The 19,204-nt window shown below is 43.9% G+C and overlaps 2 protein-coding genes across 2 annotated transcripts in view; one reads left to right on the top strand and one right to left on the bottom strand.

Moving 5' to 3' along the window:
- The first annotated feature begins 454 nt into the window (after positions 1 to 454).
- On the top strand, positions 455 to 7,489 carry SIAH1 (siah E3 ubiquitin protein ligase 1). The gene is made up of 2 exons (XM_041458784.1): positions 455 to 787; positions 3,842 to 7,489. Exons 1-2 carry the CDS (start codon positions 697 to 699, stop codon positions 4,690 to 4,692), a joined length of 942 nt encoding a protein of 313 aa, XP_041314718.1. The 5' UTR covers positions 455 to 696; the 3' UTR covers positions 4,693 to 7,489.
- A 950-nt stretch (positions 7,490 to 8,439) lies between these two features.
- The window catches only part of LONP2 (lon peptidase 2, peroxisomal), a 36,771-nt gene continuing 26,006 nt past the window's right edge, over positions 8,440 to 19,204 (bottom strand). Inside the window, exons 12-15 of the mRNA XM_041458688.1 lie at positions 17,798 to 17,940; positions 12,798 to 13,005; positions 11,528 to 11,718; positions 8,440 to 9,919 (exon numbers count right to left, since the gene is read on the bottom strand). Of these exons, the coding sequence (XP_041314622.1) occupies positions 9,698 to 9,919; positions 11,528 to 11,718; positions 12,798 to 13,005; positions 17,798 to 17,940 (764 nt within the window). The 3' untranslated portion in view covers positions 8,440 to 9,697. The remainder of the gene's footprint in view (positions 9,920 to 11,527; positions 11,719 to 12,797; positions 13,006 to 17,797; positions 17,941 to 19,204) is intronic.

A 19,204-nucleotide genomic window follows, 5' to 3' on the forward strand; every position in this document is an offset into this window, starting at 1 on the left:
CTGTTGGTCATCTCTTTTCCTTGAGATTGTTTTTGCTTAATTGAATAATATGTACACAAATGGAGAAAATTCCTGTTGAATAGGACTTTACAGATCCACAGTGAAAAATGCTCATCTGAGGAATATGCTTGAAATAGGAGGAAGTGATTTTCACGTTTTAGCAGAGTTGTGAATGGAAGCTGTAGCTTTTTCAAAGCAGGTATTTCGGGGGAAGCGGAGGCCTTTCTCCGTGCGCACGTGTGAGGCACGGCCGGGCCGCGGGCATGCGGGGAAGCTGCGTTGCGGAGCGGGCGGGCGGCCCCGGGGACGCGTGGGGCGGCTGGGCCGGGCGGGAGGGGCCGGATCCCGGTCCCTTGGTGGGGCGGGGCCGGCTCCCGGTTCCGCGGGAAGGGCGGGGCCGGTTCCCGGTTCCGCGGGCGGGGCCGAGCAGCGTCCTCCCCCGGAGGCAGCGGCGGGCGGGGCGGGGCGGGGCCGTCCCGCGCCGGCAGTGCCGGGGGAAGCTCGGGGAACCATTTTGGGGCGCGGGGCCGGAGCGCGGCCGCACATGGGGGCGCTGGGCCCCGCCCGGGGCGGTGACATCCGGGCGCCGCGCGGGGCCCCCCGGGTGTGGCGGGGGCTTTCGCCGCGGTCACCGCCCGGCCCGCGGCCCGAGCCCGCCTGTGCTGCGCGGACACGCCATGAGCTCCTCCGCGCCCCATGACGGGCAGAGCTGCCTCCAGCGGGCCGTATTCCTGGAAGGGCGTCTGGTCTGCGTGCTTGCCGGGGAGTAAAACCTGCAAGGGGAAAGGTAGCGCCGTTTAAATTGCCTTATGCGCAGTATATAAAGCTGGGCTTGTAGGAGCTGTTAAGTTGTGTCCCCCGGGAGGTCTCGGTAGCCTGTGCATGTCACCTTTCCCAAAACAGTGTCGAGAATGCTTTTAGCAACAGGTCGGTGCGTTCTAGATGTTACCAGGAACAGCTTCTCTTGATTTAGAGCTAGGAAATGTTAAGATGCGTTGTCCTCTTTTCACTCTTACTGTTTGGTAATTTTTTTCATATATGTACAGCCTTTTTGATAATTGGAATTAAAGGAACTAATACTCTTGAAAATGACACCTTAGTGTTCCTTAGTTTGTGGCTGTTGCTTAGAAACTTGTTCCTAATGTGTGCAAATAAAGATAGTGAAATAGAAAATATTGCATAAGTTTTTTTACCTGTAGTGAGGGGTTTGTAACTAAAAATATCTTTAAACTTTATCTCCAGTTCTGTAGTTGTTTTTCCTTGGTTTGTAAATGCATGGTTTTCATAGTTTGGTGGGTTAAATGTATTCCACTGTTAAAACTTTTGCTTGTGATTAACTTGTAACTTTTGAGATAGCCATAAAAGATGTATTATTCATCTTTGTGTTAATAAGAGTGATGAAAATGTAGGCTTTGGGCAGGTTTAGGCTTGGTAAATTACAGTTTATAGCTTTATGCAGTGTCTTTCCTGCATGCTAATCCCAGTGGTCTGGTTCAGAGATTCCTCCTCGTTTCCAGTCCCTGCTCCTGTGGGTGTTGTGGAAGGTGTGTGTGAAGGCTGCTCACACAGGAGCACTGGTAGCACAGTTCTTTCTCCAGTGCTTCCGTACCCTGGAAAGCTCAAGTGGGAAGTGCATCTGTGCACAAGGTCTTTCACAAAGTTTGTAGGTTGCTTCATTTAACTGTTGCATGGGCTCAGCAAGGTGTAATTAAAGACAGCAGAGCTCACCCGGCTTGTCAGGCTGCCCGGGGAACTGGTCTGACGCAGTGGTTTTCACCAGCGTTATCTGCAGGTTCTGGAGGATCCCTGGATCAGGATGTACAGGGTCAGGCAAGAGGAAGCACACACAGACTTTTCTGAAATGTGTGTGTTTGCAATATTTGAAGGGAAACACTTGCAGAATTTTACATATGAATATGTTTGTTATTTGTAAGCTCTTCCCAAGCGAACAGTGTGATCAGCAGTGGTTCTCCTGTGCCCGATGGTTTGTTCTGGAGCACAGAACTGCAGGGTGCCCCCACCTGCAGCTGCTGGGACACAGAGCAGGGCAGCTGGCAGAGGCCTTGCTGCTCCAGTCCCCTCGCTGGTGCAGCATCACTTCCCAGGACACATGCTTGATTTGTCACAGACATCCTAAACTTCTCATCTAAGCTGGAATGCCTCATAGTGGGAAGATACAGCCAAAAGACACAAACATTCTTGTCATATCTCTACAAGATGGGTTGTGGCCCAGCACTGAAAACTGCTGCATGGGTGTTTTTCCCAAGGTATTTCTAGACCACCAAGACTGAGATGGAGGAAGAGTTTGGTGGGTTAGGAAGATGCTGTCAGTGGGACTTGTGAGACTCATAAAAGCAGTGTCTGAGAAACGTATCTTAGACACTCTTACTTTTCTAGGTCTGGGAAGAGGTACTTCTGTAGAGGAATTTGGACTTGTCTGTCTCTCATTACTTTTTAAATGTCAAGGACTAAGTAGTTTTGCAAGTAGGAATCTTAGTTCTCTGCTTTGTGCCCTGAACAGTGCATGTCTTGCAAAAGCATGCACAGTATGCTGCTCTGAGCTGTCTGGTCCAAGTATGAGTAAGTTTGTGGGTGAAATGATGCTAAATATGGGAAGCTTGCCTATTGCCTAATATTCCCATGTCAAATAGCAAGGAGATTAAAGATGAGGTTTATTTTGAGAGCTTTATACGTACGTGACAGATCCAGAGCTGGTTGTACTCGCAGAGAGGCACTTAGGGTGGCTGAGAATTGTACTGTGTAACAGAAGCCAATTTTGGATAGCATTTTATTTAACTGCCCTTTACCTACAAAGGTATGGTGTATTTTTTCAAAACTGTGTTTATTTTTTTCAGATAGTGCTAGTAATTTCTTTTCCACAAGAAGGAGGAGAGTTAGGAGTGCAGGCAAACATAACATGTTAAGAAATATGGTTGTTACTTGTTTCACATCTGTGGAAGGCTCAAGCAAGCTGTTTGGTCAGACAGCTGTCACCTTTGTCTGGGGACATTGGAGAGGACAGAACTTCAGTGGGAACTCCACTGATCATAGTACTTCATCAAGAGGGACTGAAAATGTCTGGAGTATTTACATGGTGCAATGAATTCTCAAATTCGACAAGTGAAGTTTGAATTTCTAGTCTTATTTGGGAAATCAAATAAAGTAATTGCTTTGGGGTTTTTTTTTCTGGTATCCTTACAAATGGTTTAGTTAAGGAAGCTGAAGCAGTGGCTGTGCTTTACAAGCCATGGGCCTCAGTAGCACAGTAATGAAAATGAAGAGTCACTGTCCTGTCCTGGGAAAAAAGCAGGGTAGTAATTGTCTGAGCTGTGTTTTTCAACTTTTATAAAATAAATCACACTCTAATCATGATTACTGAGAAGGTCACATCCAGAAGACAGTTTTTTTTCATTAAAAATGCCTCGTCTCTCATACACAGCAGCTTAGAATTGTTCCATACACAGAGTTGATACACACAGGTGATCTGGGTGAAGCATTTCATAATTGCAATATTAAAAAAACAAACCAACAACAACAAACATCTTATTTTTAGCATGTTTTTACTCCCCTCCCTTGCAGCTTCCAGTAGGTAAATAGCACTTTAGAACAATGAGCAGAACTTCTTCACTTGTTCAGTTTCCGTGTCATGCGAGTGTCTGTGCCGTATGTGTACAGCTGATCTACACATACCATATATGCAGTTTGTAATACATGGTGGGGTGGGGGGTTTGCTTTCATTTGTATCTCGCTGTCTCTTGAAGCTTCTTTGTGAGTCAGGAAATGCTGTATGCATGGCGGTGAAGTGTGCAGATCTGAATTGTCTGTTGTTGTTCTGTTGCAGAAATGAGCCGTCAGACCGCTACAGCACTACCCACAGGTACCTCCAAGTGCACGCCATCGCAGAGGGTGCCCGCGCTGACGGGCACCACAGCTTCCAACAATGACTTGGCCAGTCTCTTTGAGTGTCCCGTGTGCTTTGACTATGTGCTGCCACCCATCCTGCAGTGTCAGAGTGGCCATCTGGTCTGTAGCAACTGTCGCCCCAAACTCACGTGCTGCCCCACTTGCCGAGGCCCGCTGGGCTCCATCCGTAACCTGGCCATGGAGAAAGTTGCCAATTCCGTACTCTTCCCGTGTAAATACGCCTCTTCCGGCTGCGAGATAACTTTGCCGCACACAGAAAAAGCAGACCATGAGGAGCTGTGTGAGTTTAGGCCTTACTCCTGTCCCTGTCCCGGTGCTTCATGTAAATGGCAAGGCTCTCTGGATGCTGTAATGCCACACCTGATGCATCAGCATAAGTCAATTACAACGCTGCAGGGAGAAGATATAGTGTTCCTGGCCACGGACATTAATCTTCCTGGTGCTGTTGACTGGGTTATGATGCAGTCTTGTTTTGGCTTTCATTTCATGCTAGTGTTGGAGAAACAGGAAAAGTATGATGGTCACCAGCAGTTCTTTGCAATTGTACAGCTGATAGGAACACGCAAGCAAGCAGAAAACTTTGCTTATCGACTCGAGCTAAATGGGCATAGGCGGCGATTGACTTGGGAAGCAACTCCTCGATCCATTCATGAGGGAATTGCAACAGCCATTATGAATAGTGACTGTCTAGTCTTTGACACCAGCATTGCACAGCTCTTTGCAGAAAATGGCAATTTAGGCATCAACGTAACTATATCCATGTGTTGAAATGGCAATCAAACCTCTTCAGGCCAGTGTTTAAAACCGTTGCATTTAATTTAGCAGAAATAGGGTAACCATCTTTGACTGTCAGACAAATTATTTGGTAGATGGAGGGTAGACATAAATGAAGGTAAATAAAAGGAAAGGCTGTTAAATTACAGGAAGCAGTTGCATGTAGTAACTAATATATTTAAAATAAGTCAACAGTAAACCACTGAAAATATATATACACCCAAAATGGGCATCTTTTGTATTAAGAATTGATTCTACAGGAAATGTTGTAAAATAATTCTAAAACTTGTTTGTAGATTGATTGTACTGTTGAAAAGGATACTGTTTCGTGTTTTTGTTTGTGTTTTTTTCCTCCCCCTTTGACTGACAAGCCATGTTGAGCGGTCTGGTCTCTGGCCGCTGCTTCCCCTCCTCCTCCCCACCCCCCCTTTGTAAGTCACTACATAGTATTGCTGCTGTTTGTGTATATTTTTTGTGTATTTGCTAATTTTTATTAACTTCTAGTTTTTCATTAAATAAATATGACTTTCTTTTCTGTAATTCAGGTTTTTCTCTTTTTTGTATCTTTTTAAGATTAATTACAGGTGTCATCTTTTGATATGCATAATTGCTATGGTAAAACTTATATTTCTGTATGTTTGGTAAATTTTGTCTCTTTCCAGTAGTCAATTCATTGGTGATACTGTTCTTAATTGAGCTATTTGTGAATGTACTGAACTCGAAAGGAGTGCTTATGTTCAAAGATGTGTCAGGAAAGACAGCTCCTTTAAAAACAGATCTAGATGTTGTTGTACTTTGAGTTATCTTCTAACAAAAATGAAACAATTATTAAGAACTTTCCGAATTTAAAAAAAAAAGCAACTCACATTTCAAATTTAGAGATGCTTAGAAAATGATTGCATCCTTGTATTTGTCGGTTTGCAGTAAAAAGGAATATTGTATTACACAATATTTGTAATTATAAAAGCAGACCATTTGTCTAAAAAAAAAAAGGCAGTCAGAGTGAGATGTTTTCAGTCTTTTTATATTTGTCATTAAAAGATTACCTGGCAAATGAAAAAAACACAGCCAACTTCTGCTTTTTGCTTTAGCTCAAAGTTTGACACATTGATGCTCTTGCTCAGTTTCTTGTCTTCATGTCTTTTGGTTGTTACTAAAGCAACTGTCTGGAACTGACTTTTGTATCTCATTTTGGTGACATGATCCACATGACAATGCAGATAAATCTCTTCCAGGTGTGACTGACCAGCCCTAAAGTTTTGGAAGGATACTGGGCTTTATGCAGACTGCCTGTATGTGCAAACCTGAACCACGAATGTAAACGGGATTTGTGTTACAAAACAGACACAGACAGGAGCAGGGAAAGCTGTTCCACCTCGAGCAGGAAGGAAACCTTTGTCAAAGCGAGTGGTAGCGCACGTGTCGGGGAGCTGGTCTGGCTGTTGACTTTTGTAACACATTAAAATACAGTTTATTTACTGTGCACTGTCTTAACTTTCTTATCAGAAGTTGATCTGTTAAGAACTCTTGTTCTTACTATTTTTGGTGCATGATGAGGTAAGTAGTTCTACAGGTAAGGAACATAAAATCCATTGGGTTGGATTAATAAAATACTACAGAAATAGTCGGCTCCATGTAGTAAAGTTTCATGCTGAAAATTTGATACTTTAGACTGTTTGAACTGTGCACAGATGTAATTTAAAAGATGTACTGGTACCTTGTGACGGTAGATAAATGCTTCCAAAACTCTTGCAATCTAGCATTTTTTTTTCTTTTTGAGTATACAGCCAACTGTTTGCAGTTTTCTAAATTCAGTAATTATTCTCACCTAATTAAGCTTGTCTGTATTTACCTCCAGTTTGTCTTTAACAGAAAATTGGCTAAAACTCTTTTTAGAGGAGCCCCCATCTCCCTCGCCTCCCTGGTGCCTGCCTGGCTGAGCTGAGCCATTCCAGCTCTGGCTGTGCTGAGGGAATGTGGGGGAGGACGTGTGTGGCCCGGAGAGGCCAGGGCTGTGCAGGGCTGGCCACTGCTGCTGTGTTTGGGAGGGTTCAGCTGGGGCTGTGTCCCCAGGAGCACTGTCACCCCTGAACCCTTGTGCTGAGCTGCAGTGATTCGATTGAGGTACAGTGGGCTGAAGGTCAGGGCTGTGCTCTGGAAGGGCCTTCAGGAATGGCCTTTGCAGTGAGCTTTAGAAGCTGCCTGCTGTGCTCAGACAGGTTCGTTCATGTTTCACAGAGGACAAGAGCTATAGCATAACTACTGTATGCTGACTTACTGTAATGTAAATTAGTATTGCTCCATTTGGTGTTAAATAATTGTATAAAACCTTTAATATCCATCATCAGATGGAATTATGAATTTACCCTTGGGCCCAGATCCTCAACAGTATTAACAGCTTAAAGAGTGTGAGAATCTGGTAAGTCAACTACACTGTTATATATGAAAAAAGAAACCATACTAGAAATCTGTACAGTTTACTACCTTATATAAAATAAATGGTGTATTAAAGCCTGGCATTGTCGTAACATTAGCTATTTATTTTAGAAAGTGCTGTTTTACTTTGCTGTATTGGGAGGAGTATTCAAATTTGTCTTTAAAAGATGAAATACAGTAGATCTTGCATTTGTCTGCTAGCACTACCTCCATGGTTTTTCATTGCCCTTTAAAAAAAAAAAAAAAGGCCTTAAAATGTTTGACAAATGTGGATGTAAATATTTTGATTCTGTTGTGACAGTTCCTGCTAGTTCTTGTTTGCAGTAGTGGTTTAAAATTAAAGCAGGTGAATGGTTTTGTATTGCTGCCTGTCCTGTTTTATCCAGAATCTTTCCAAGCTGCTGTGATTAAAGCAGGAATTGTTCTAGTGGGACAGTTACTATCTGTAGCAGTTTGTAGTGTGGCTAGAGGAAAGGAGCTACCGCTGCTTTTACTTTTGATAAGCTTCAGCAATTTGGGGGTATTTTTCTGAGGGACACAAGCTGAATCTCTGCTCCATCTAACTGTTCCTAAGCAGATACTCCCAGGGGATTGTCATCCCTTCAGAAGTTCTGCACTGCTCTGGCTCACTGCTGCACTGGAGTATTGGGCTCAGTGGAAGCAAAACAAAAGGCACCGAAGTGTGGCCGCAGTGTCTGCTGTAATGGGTAATGCTTATGTTTGTTCAGAAAAATCTCAGCTCGGTAACAGCCTCAGCTCTGGCACCAGGGACAGGAAGAGCTGGCACCAAATGCGTGGCATTGTCTTCAGAGTGCCATTAAACCCCTCACCTTCAGGTGGAGTCCATGGGGACAAGACTTAGGAATTGGAGTGGTCTGTCAGACAGAAAGTCATCCTTTAACTTTCTGGGGAGCAGCTGCCTGTTTTGCCATGCTAGCATTTTTTTTTTTTTAGTAGTCCTTATTCTCTTCTAAAAAAATGCAGATTTGTTTTGTCCCTGTGTAAACAGACTGTGCTGGAATTCCGAGCATGTCAGTGCTCTCACAGTGCAGAGCAGTGCAGGATTGTTTCTCCATCTGTTTGGTAAAGGATTTTTCCCTCCTGTTTGATCAAAAGCAAAGCAGCAGCACAGAGTTACGAGGCTGGGGTTTTACCCAGAGGGAAGTTTCTTTGCACTTCTTCCCCGCACATTTCTCATGAGGCAGAACATGTTCTGCGACTGGGGCTGTTGTCTATAGTCTCAGAACATACTTGTGAGTAACTAAGAGTGCAGCTCTTAAAATACTGACACAGAAGCAGGTTTGGTTTTTATCATTTTATTAGATTAAGTCTTGTCGAAGTTGTAAAATCTTTTGTAAAACAGGCGTTGAAATTCCCACTGAATTGATTACAATCAGTGCTGTTATATTCCAGGTAAATCAGCTCTGTTATCTACAAAAATGAAAGCAAAGCAAACTCTTTACTTTTGATTTTTAGGCAGCTTCTGGAACAGGCTGTTGTGACTGGTAGAGTTTGTGTTTCATAAGCACTTTGGGGTTTGTTTCAGAACCAGTGAGCAAGAGAAGGATGTAACAATACCCAGGATTGCTTGTGGGGCTCACCCTGCAATAACAATGCCAAGGGGCCCGATCACACACCGAAGCACAGTTCTCACTGAGGTTCAAGGGGAGATAAGACACAAAGCTATCAAAGGACAGGGAGGCTGCCAGACTTCTTGAACCTTACATTATTCACACTGAATAAAGATTCAGAATTTTCTTGGCATTGTTCAAATAGATTTAATTTCCATAGGTGACCCTCCAAGCATCGGCATCCCCAAACCAAGTGAGTGGGAATGAAGGACATGCACTCTGCCCCTCCAAAACATTCCTGGGTTTTTTCATTAAGGCCTCATGCACACTCCACCCCCCCTGCTGCTGCAGGGACAGCTGTGCCAGATGGGAACTGATGTGTTCTCTCCCTTCCTACACAACAATTCCTACATGTCAGTTCTGGCATTGCTTCCTGCATTTAAAAAACAGAAGAAACTAGAACCAAGTGCTGAAAGAACTTAACTTCATTTCTTAGGCCATAGTGCTTCTCTTCAGATGCCTTAAGCGTATTTTTTTAGATTTCACAAACCTTATTTTCCCCAGATACTGCTGCTCCTTAGCACATTATTCATTACTATTACAGATATTTTGTAAATAAGTAAACTTGCACTAAATCAGTTTGCTTTTTGTAACAACCCCACCTATGGCCCTCTCCTGCTGCACATTATTCCCTGTTTAAGGATATGACCAGCTGCTGCCATGTACAGACCTAGGTGCCAGACAGGCTAAGGAATTCTTTCTCATGCTCAAATCCATCAGGAAATGAGATTCAAGATTCTTTGCTGATAAAAAGCAGCAAATGCCCCTAAAGTGCAGTTTCAGGTTGGTAACTGCAGCAGCATCTTCCTTTTGATGGCACTGACACCCCCATTCAAACCCATTTAGCTCATAGTTGTACGTGATACCTAAATGTAGCTGAAAGAGATCAAGAACTATGGAATTGGAGGGAGAAGTAAGCTCAGCCTGTGTGCCTACAGTTTGCTGTTCAAGTGCTCCAGCCTGGCCTTGACTGCGAAGCCGCCGTCGAAGGCGGCGTTCAGCACCTCGTCCAGGCAGGCGGCCAGCACGAAGGTCAGCTCCTGCCGCACGTGCGCCGCAATCTCCTCCAGATCTTTCTCGTTCCTTTGAGGAATGATAACTCTCTTCAGGCCGGCTCGGTGTGCTGCCAGCACTTTGTCTTTAATTCCCCCAACCTAGGGAGGAGAAGAGATACATGTATAAAAACAATGAGCTAGTCTAACAAAATAGTTATTGCAACATCACATCAGGGGTTAAATTTTGAGGAAAGGTTCTGCCTCCCTCAGTCATTTAGGAAAGCAATTAAAAATGCAGTCAGAGTTGTAGCCCATCATGTGCTTAATGAGGGAAATATATTAATATACTACAGTATTCTTTCTGTAACAGCTAATAACGAGAGAAAAATTAATTTAGGAGTGCAGGTACAAGAGAATCAATAGCGGGTAAGCCATTGCTTTTCAGGAATTTCTTTAACAAAAGTGGCCTTCACTCTGGTTTTTTTATATCACTTGCTGAAATCCTGCACCTGCATCAGAACAGAAGATTTTCAGACAAAGGCAGTGTTAGATTTAGGGGGAAAAGAGTCCTAAAGCAGCAATATCCCATGAAAAATAACTTGAGCTGTACAACAAAATATGCACAGCAAAGCAAACCTGCGTTCTGGGAGTGGAGAGGCTCTGCTCCACTGAGACCATCTTAGAGCAGAAACTTGTAATTTTACAATGCTTGAGAGGAAGGGCCTGTATTGCAGTACAAAGGGCAAACCCTGGCTGCTGTGACAGGGGGCAGGAGTGACCCGTGATCCTCACGTGACCCCCGGCTCCAGGCAGTGCTGCACACTCAGCAGCAAGGGCAGCCCCTGGCACAGCCCTGGCAATTCAGCCACTGGTAACAGCAAGATTCCAGGCTACCTTGGGGAAGGAGGAAAACGTGGTTTAATATTCACAGGTACCTTATCTCTGCACACAGTGCAGGCACAGTGAGGACAGGCTGGCTGCAGGGCTAAGCTGGCTCCCACCAGAGTCACTGCAGGGTGCTCCAGAACCCTGGACAAAGGCCTGTCCTGTCACTCTCTGCCCCCAGAGCCTCCCAGGCCACTGCCTGCCACAGCTCCTCTGATTCTGTCTCTGCAGCAAACAAAATCCTGTCCTTGATTCCCAGTTTCATCCTCCTCCTGTCCATCATTTGGTGTGAGATGATAACTTCCACACTGGCTTCAGCACCTGTGCCAGGCTCCACTGACACTTGAAACTAGACTCTGTTTGTTTGAATGCCTTCTTCATGCTTTGACAAACTTTATGGAAACCCCATTTGGCTGAGCCACATCCAAGGATCAACATTTAAGAGAAACCTAAAAGGAGATCCATGGATTCAGGAGTAACCTGTGTGCAGTTACTCTGAGAGCTTTAAGACACAACTTTTCACAGACACCAGAAGTAGCTCTGTACCAACAGTCTGAGGAAGCACATTTAGAAACTGCAGTGCAGGCTCAGAGCCACCCTGCATTTTAAGACTTTGAGGTTTCCTTTCTAAGTAGACATTTTAATGTATTTTCCCAAAAGGCCACATCAAGGCTGGCTTTAGCTTGGAAAGCAAAGCAGAGGAGTAGGGCAGCACTGCAGCAGCCTGGCCTCTTCCACCTGCACCAGCAGAGACTGCATTGCTGCTAAGGAATGATCCAGCAAGGCTCTGGATCCACTCTTTTCTAAGTGGCTATAAACAGATTTTATATCCAAAATAGGGAGAATTAATACAACTTAGCTCTTTTCTCCAATGATGCTTACTGGAAGAACAAGGCCTCTTAATGTAATTTCTCCTGTCATGGCTACATCTGAGCACACCAGCCGCCCACTGAAGAGTGAAGCAAGGCAGGTTACTATGGTAACACCAGCAGATGGTCCATCTTTTGTGACAGCTCCAGCTGGGAAGTGCAGATGGATGTCAGTGTTGTCAAGGAGATCAAAACTTCCAGAAGCTTAAGGAAAAAAAGAATGGTTTGAATGTTAAAAATCTAAACCCATTTTGTTCCTGGTCTTTATTCTAAAAACCCACCAAGAACTAAAAGCCTTGGCACTATTTACTAACAGTAGGCTGAAAAAAACAACACAATATTGCAGAGGCCCTAGGAAAAAAAAAAAACAACAAAGAAATCCCAATGAGCTTTCCTACATCCAGATTCCTAGAAAAAACTGTAACATGATAACCAATAAGCTTGGCATTTGCATTGAGAAATTGAGAGTAGGGATTAATGTGGAAACCAAGGAATTTCCACATAGAATTTTTATGTCCCAAACCATCAATGTGAATATTCAGAGAACACTTGACAGAAACTCACAACTATAATCAAGTGGCACTCTTATTTATGTCCTTTCACCTGTAATGGAGTACACGGAGTGTAAACCAAAGAGGTAAACATGCACACAGGTAATGCCTGCAGCATTTCATACGTTAATTACATTCTGGTTTTTAACCTATCTAAACTTACACAAATAGTGGAAGATATTGGTCAATTATTTGCCTGATCAGCAGATGATCAATCTAGAAGGCAAATTTCTACAAGTCCTGGGAGGTTCAGACAAAAAAATTGTTAAAATGTTCTTGTCCACAGCCCTACTGCACTGCAGTTCCACAGCTGCCATACAAACCCAACCTTCTCAAAATACTAAAACTTAGACTAAAAAACCTTTCAAGAGAACCTGTCAGAGAAAAGCTAGACTTCCATATCTGTCTCCATCATAAAAATACTGCTGGAAAGCTTGAGTGTAAAAATGAGTCAGAGGCAGTGTCTGCCACAACCAAGGAGAAGCACCTTGGCACTGAGGCTGCCCACAACCTTCCAGGCTAGGGCAGGGAGACACAACTCGTGTTCTGCCAGGCCACAACCACCCAGGCCTGGCAGCAACTGGGAAAGAACTACCCAGAGGCACTCTGGAGCCGATCTCATCTTCAGGGTAGCACTGATGGCTGAAACCCTTTCTGTGTTACACGCCCACGCCAGTAATGCCAGGGTTACTCAGCAGGGTGGCAGCAGCAGCTCCCGCAGCGTCCCCTCACCGTTGGTGAGCTGGTATCTCTTGGCGTTGCTGCGCAGCCAGCTGATGGCCAGGTGAGCCGACTCCTTCATGACGTCCCCCAGCTGGCCGGTCAGCGTCAGCTGGCCCTCCCCGTCCATCCTGCTGGCTTCCACAAACATGATCTCCCCTCCCAGCGGCGTCCAGGCCAGCCCTATGGCCACCCCGGGCTGGTTGAGGCGCTCAGACACCTGAGGGGAAACACGGGAAGCGGTTTAGGAAACAGCCATTAAAAATTTGCAAAAACAATTCAATAGTTGGCTTTGAAACAACTGTACCCATCAAAACACTAAAGTTAAGCCAAGTGTCTGACCTCTTATATTTTAGTTTATTATTTAATGCAGCAGTAGTTCTGGATATGTGTAAACACTAATTACACAGCAGGAGCTGTATCTGGCAGCTTAGCTTAAGGCCATGGCAAACATCCTGGCGTGTCATTCTTGAAACCTTCTGTGCCCCCAAAACACCATGAGAATCTTTCTCTTCAAAGGACTTTAAGTATTCAGTCAATCCTGACTGAATGTTTATGTGACTTAACCCATCTGCTGGAGTGTGTTTGCCCTGACTATTACTCCTGTGACAAAGCCAGTTTTGCTCCCTGGTGTTCCCTACAAGCCTTTTGAAAGGTGGTGGCACTGCCTGAGCTGTGGCCAGCCAAGCTCCTGATGTTGTTCCCTGCAGACATTTACACTTTGGAACAGCAGAAACGTGAACGTGTTCCCAGGCCAGGCAGAGGGGACACCTGACAGAGCCCCTTTAGGGGCAGCCAAGCAATCAGCAGCTACCCTGGCAGCCAAAGCCAAGGAAGCCACACAGCCCCTCCTCCTGGTTCTCCTGGGGCTCTCCCTAACCTGTGCACTGGCATCAGCATCCTGCCATTTGCTTTCATTAGCATGATCAGGGTAAAAAGACTCTTTCTTGCATTTAAGAAAATTGTACAGAACTGTGTGTTTCACTTTTATGGTATCAAAATACCTCACCAAGCATTTTCATCCTTGCTAACACCAGTTCCTATATCCATTCCCTATGTGTTATTAGTTACAGTGATTGATCATTTTAGTAACCACTTAGTAGCTCAGGTTAACGAAGTCAGTTCATCCTGGTCACACTGAAGTCCAACAGTGCTGGAACATTCCCCTTTGCACTGGAGACAATGCAATTTTTGATCATCATGGTTTCAAACATTAAAGGTGAGATAAACACAATTAACTGTCCACACCCTCTCTCAGCCCAAAGCAGCCATCAACAAGGTTTATTGATTTGGGGGTTTTGTTTCAGTTTTTTTAGACTGTACTCTGGATCACCTGGAAACAGTTTAGAGACTGTTTGAGAGCTATGGGGCAGAACAGAGCAAATGGGACAACAAATCAAAACCCAAATGGTTCTATAGACTCAGCACAGGCTCCCTCCTCTATCCTCAGACTAGTCAGGTACCTCCTCCTGCTTTCACAAGTCAGTTGAGATTAGATAAGAGAACCTGCCTGTGTAGTAGGTGCTGATCACCTTTGGACCATTGTTCCTTGCATTACCTGGTGCCTCCAAAGCCAGGCAACCTCTCCTGCTGTCCTGGAGAGAGACTGGACCACCCCTGCTGCAACCTCCTCAGCTGAGCCTTTACTGAGCCTGCTGACAGGCACACGTGGCAAATGCCCTGGCAGCTTTGAGATCTGGCTGCAGAAAACCCCTTGGAAACCCCCAAACACAGCCAGAGCTACAGAACCCCCAATACTCAGAGAAAATCACCCTGGACTACATGAGACAGCCACAAAGTGTTACAGGGAGCCCCCCAAGACTAACTGCTCATGGCACCTCTGAGTAATTTCTTCCCACCAAAAGTCAGATGAATTTATATTAGAATAAATCCTTTCTTACACTTTCTAAACAAGCTCAATTAAAAATGACCATTGGAATCAGCTGATGGCTGGTGATGGCTGACCAATGGAGTCTTGGGGTTTGAAAATTTTTGTAGATGAGACCAAACCAGCTGTGATTTAGCTGTACCCTGAGTACATGAACATATTGTCAGATGCATTTTAGCTGCCTGGATACTGAAAAATTTAAGTCTTATCATTCAGCATAGTCACTTATTTTAGAGTATTTCAGGTTATCTGCAGTTTTGGAGCTACACCAAGTCAGTGCAATGGACAAGAAGCTGCTAAGTCCCTGACTGACAATGGGAAGATGAGCACCAGTTCAGTCACTTGCTGGCCTTTAGCACATTTGCTTTCCTTCCACAAGTTCTCCCAGCCTGGCTGTACCACCTTTTTTTCTTCTCTTCTGATTCATTCCCTGGCAAATCACTGCTGGCAAAGCACATCAACAGTGGTTTCCCTCAGAGGGAGGAGGATTTCCCAGAATAAAAATGCCAATCTAAACCTGTACTTTGTACAGGTTTTGCTTCTGAAAGACACCCTGATTTTTTCCCTGATTGGAATTGTGTGTGCCCCACGAAACAGAGCCATTCTTTTATGGCATCTGCACTTTCATTTCCTAGAACAGGCAATTTCCCTGACCTGCAGCTTCTGTCCCTTCAACTTCACTCAAGTTATGAGGGTATAACCAATCCTGATGGGCTTTCCTGTGGTGCCAACAACCTTTGCTACTTGAGCAGAATTAAGGGTTCAAAGAAAAAAAAAGCTGAAAAAACCTCTAAAACACCAACTAAAATCCAAGCCAAAAATACAAATAGTTTGTTATAAACCCACTGGGTATGTTAGAAACCCTTTCCCCCAGAAGTGTGCTGTGCTGATTTCATTAAATCTTCTGCAATTTCATTAAATCTTCTGCAATTTAAACTGATGAGATTATTATTTCAAAGCCTCACTCTGTGATTAATTCCAACGTTTGTTCTGCAGGGAGACACATAGATTATTTATTTGTGATAAATGAATTAATCCAGCAAGTAGGAGCTGAATATTCTGTCACATCTTCCTGCTGGGAGAGCTGTGCAGACAATAGCCAAGCAATGCCCTGGAAAGGTGAAAGATGAATCCCTGGGTCAGGAATTCCCTGAAGGACAACAGATCAATTAAGTCATGTCATGTTTTCAGTTCCATTTGCTCAGCCTCATGCAGGTACTGACACAGTGGCTGCCTCATGGTGTCTTTGTTTCAGCTGCTGATAAATGGCAAAATGCAGGCGCAGGGTGAAGCTCTCAGGCCAGACCCAGAGAGGAGACCCAGCCTGTGACTCCAGAGCAGAACCCACAGCAGCCAAGCTGTGTTCTGCTCCTGCAGAAACTCTGCTCCTCCAAAGAACCTTGGGGGAACTTGAGAAAATTCTAAGGAATAACACATTAGTTGGGAAAATTCCTTAAAATAGGAGTTATGTTGTTATCTGAACAATTTACATGGAAAAAACCAAAGTGTGTACTGAAAAATATTCACTCAATCAATACAGCAAATAGTACATGAAAAGAAATCCTGGGCTGCTTGGGGAACTGATCTGTGTGGATTCATCTCTACTTCTAGTTATGCACTAAATTTGCCTTCTAAATATGGAAATATTAAAAAAACCTTTTGAAACAGAAGTCACAAGCTTCAATCAGTCTTATTTCAGTTTAGAGGCCAGCAGATCCATGAAATCTTTATCTGCAAATTTACAGCATCTATTGTGGACCCCACAACAAATAAACAAAAACTCACAAAAGATAATCCCCAGCTTGCACTCCTGTATTTGTACACTTGAAATTAAGAACCTCACTTTGATTACTTAATCCTACAGAAGAAAGACAAAATAGCAGAAATTATTTTCCAACAGAGCCACACTACCAAATTTAAATGAATAATCAACTCCAGAAACAAAACTAACACCAGGTGGAACACCTAAGAAAAATCCCATATTAGCACTGAATTCTTACATTTGTGTCACCTTCCTGCTGGGTACAGAGGCTTCTGAGAGTTGGAAAGAGCAAATGTAAGTTGCTGACAATTCAGTCATTTGCCTAAAGAATAAATTCTTCTAATTTCTGAAAGTAAAAAAATAGGTCACCAAAGAACCCATGTGAATGCCCTCAGCCCAGAGGCACCAGGCTGTTGGTCATTTCTCTTCCCTGCCTCCCACTGTCCCAGTGTTCTCACCACCATCCTGTGTCAAACCAATGGCACTGTCTCCTTTCAGTTTGTTTCCTCATTTCTGTCTGTTCCTTAAGAATCTCTTCCATGATAAAATCTTCATATCCAAAAGCCTCAGTGCAGGTCTAAAAACTGATTCATTCCTTAACAAACATTCACTTTCTCCTACTATCCCAATCACCTTGCCCCTTTTTTGTTCTTCAAGTCCCACTGGAAGTCTGGTCCTCTTATTTAGGAGAAAATAATTGTAAGAGGAAAGTTCCCAGAAACAGATAACAGTGTCACTGGTGAAATGAGAATCCCAAACTAACAAACTACTTTAACTGATGGCATTTCCATAGAACAGAGCAAAATACAGATGGAGGAAAGCAAAAAATCTGAAACATGCCTATTGAGGAGGAGAGCTGGAGGTGCCTGACTGATCATAAAACATTTTAATAGCTAAGAGTCACATTAACCTAAAGAATGTCTGAGAACTTCTGGTGCAAACTGGAGTGGTTTTAATACCCAAAAATGCTGCCTGGCTTTAAGGAGGTATGAGGAGCAGTCCTTAGCACAGCTGCTGCAGAGACAGGATTCCTGGGTTCTACTTTTGGCTTCTTTCCCAAGACCACCAAACATCCCCCAAACAAAAGCAAAATTGTTTCAAACTGAAAAAACACCACCACATTCTTCAGCACTGCTGCAGGAACCTTTGCTAACAGAAAAGCCAGGGCATTATGTCATTTATGTACCATGAATTAAAAGAAAAGAGAAATTTCTTTAGGTGAAAACACACTTGGTGGAACATAAAGAAACACAGTGCTGTTATTAACTTATTTTGAAGTTGTTAACATTGTATAAACTCAGTCAATAGCAATAATCATATCAGCCAGAAACAGCATCAAACAGAAACAAATGAGGATGTTACCTCCATGTCGTACATGGGGGGCCCCAGGATATCTTTCAGAGCATGGAAATCAATTAAAATTGGCATTTCAGGTGGCAGAGCCAGGTCAGCTGTGTCACTGATGGATTCTGGTTTGGCATCTTCTGCGACGTGTTCTTTGCAATCTAAGGGAAGAAAATCTAATTTAGGATTTGTAATGGTCTTTCCTAGGCAGAGGAATTTTTTTAAAATCGTGACAGGGAAAAATAAAACATGCAATGAAATGCTCAGTAAGTTCAGGAAAATGTGCTCAAACCGTCTCTCACAAAAATCTTGTCAAATTAAAGATAATATGGCATGAAATGTAATTATTAAGCCTAAATATGTTCTAACTGTTCATCAAAGATAAAATGAAATCTAGAGCACTGACAGAGTTGAAACTCATCAGCTTAAGTGCATTTTAAATTAATTCAAATAGCAAAACACATTAGGCTCATTTAAGACTTTACATTTTTCACCAGATTTGTGCAGAAAACCAGTATTTCACAGAATCAGAATAGTTTGGGCTGTAAAGGACCTTAAAACTGATCTTGCTTTAAGGTCTTGCAGGGACACCTTCCACCATCCCAGGTTGCTCCAGGCCACATCCAACCTGACCTTGGACACTTTCAAGGGATGGGGCAGCCACAGCTTCTCTGGCAGCCTGTGCCAGGGCCTGCCCACCCTCCCAGGGAAGGGTTTATCCCTGCAGGAGGAATCATGTGCAGTGTGGTGTAACACAGAATGTGCAGCTGAACAGGGCAATTCTGACAGTGCAGGAGCTCCTGTTCTTTTCTGGAGTGTTTACAACTGTGCCCCAGCAGAGAGCACCTCCAGGGCAGCACTTGCAGCACGGGCTCTGATGTGACACTTCTCAGGTTGATTTCTGTCTTCTATGACTTTTATGGCTTTGCTCAATCACAGAAGGGTTTGGGTTGGAAGGGAGCTTAAAGATCAGCCCAACTCCCCACCACACACAGGGACACCTTCCAACTACTCAGGCTGCTTAACTCACAAAACTGACATCTCCTGTCTGTTCAACAGCCAGCTCAGAACACAACACCTACAGGCCTTGTTCAGTGGAAAAACCTCAGTTTTGGTGTAACAACCTGTGGCTTTTGTCTTGAAATACTACACACACAGAGGCTCTGTTCTTTTCTTTGTTGAAGGAGATATTGCTAAGGTGCCATGCTCAATAACCAGTAGCAGCAAAAAACTCCTCCAAGGTCCAGTTACCAGACATTTTCAGAAATACCTACAGGCATGGTACACTCTTCAGGAAGGGCTATAAACTCCCAGCAGCCTGACACTTTTGAATGCAATATACTCAAGTGTCACCTAGGAGGGACCACACAATTGAAGCAACAGTTATGGGTTCAGAAGGGGCTCTTCCCTTCCTTCACTCACAGC

This window comes from Pyrgilauda ruficollis, unplaced genomic scaffold (genome assembly GCF_017590135.1).
Source record: "Pyrgilauda ruficollis isolate IOZ18807 unplaced genomic scaffold, ASM1759013v1 scaffold13, whole genome shotgun sequence".
Lineage (NCBI taxonomy): Eukaryota > Metazoa > Chordata > Aves > Passeriformes > Passeridae > Pyrgilauda > Pyrgilauda ruficollis.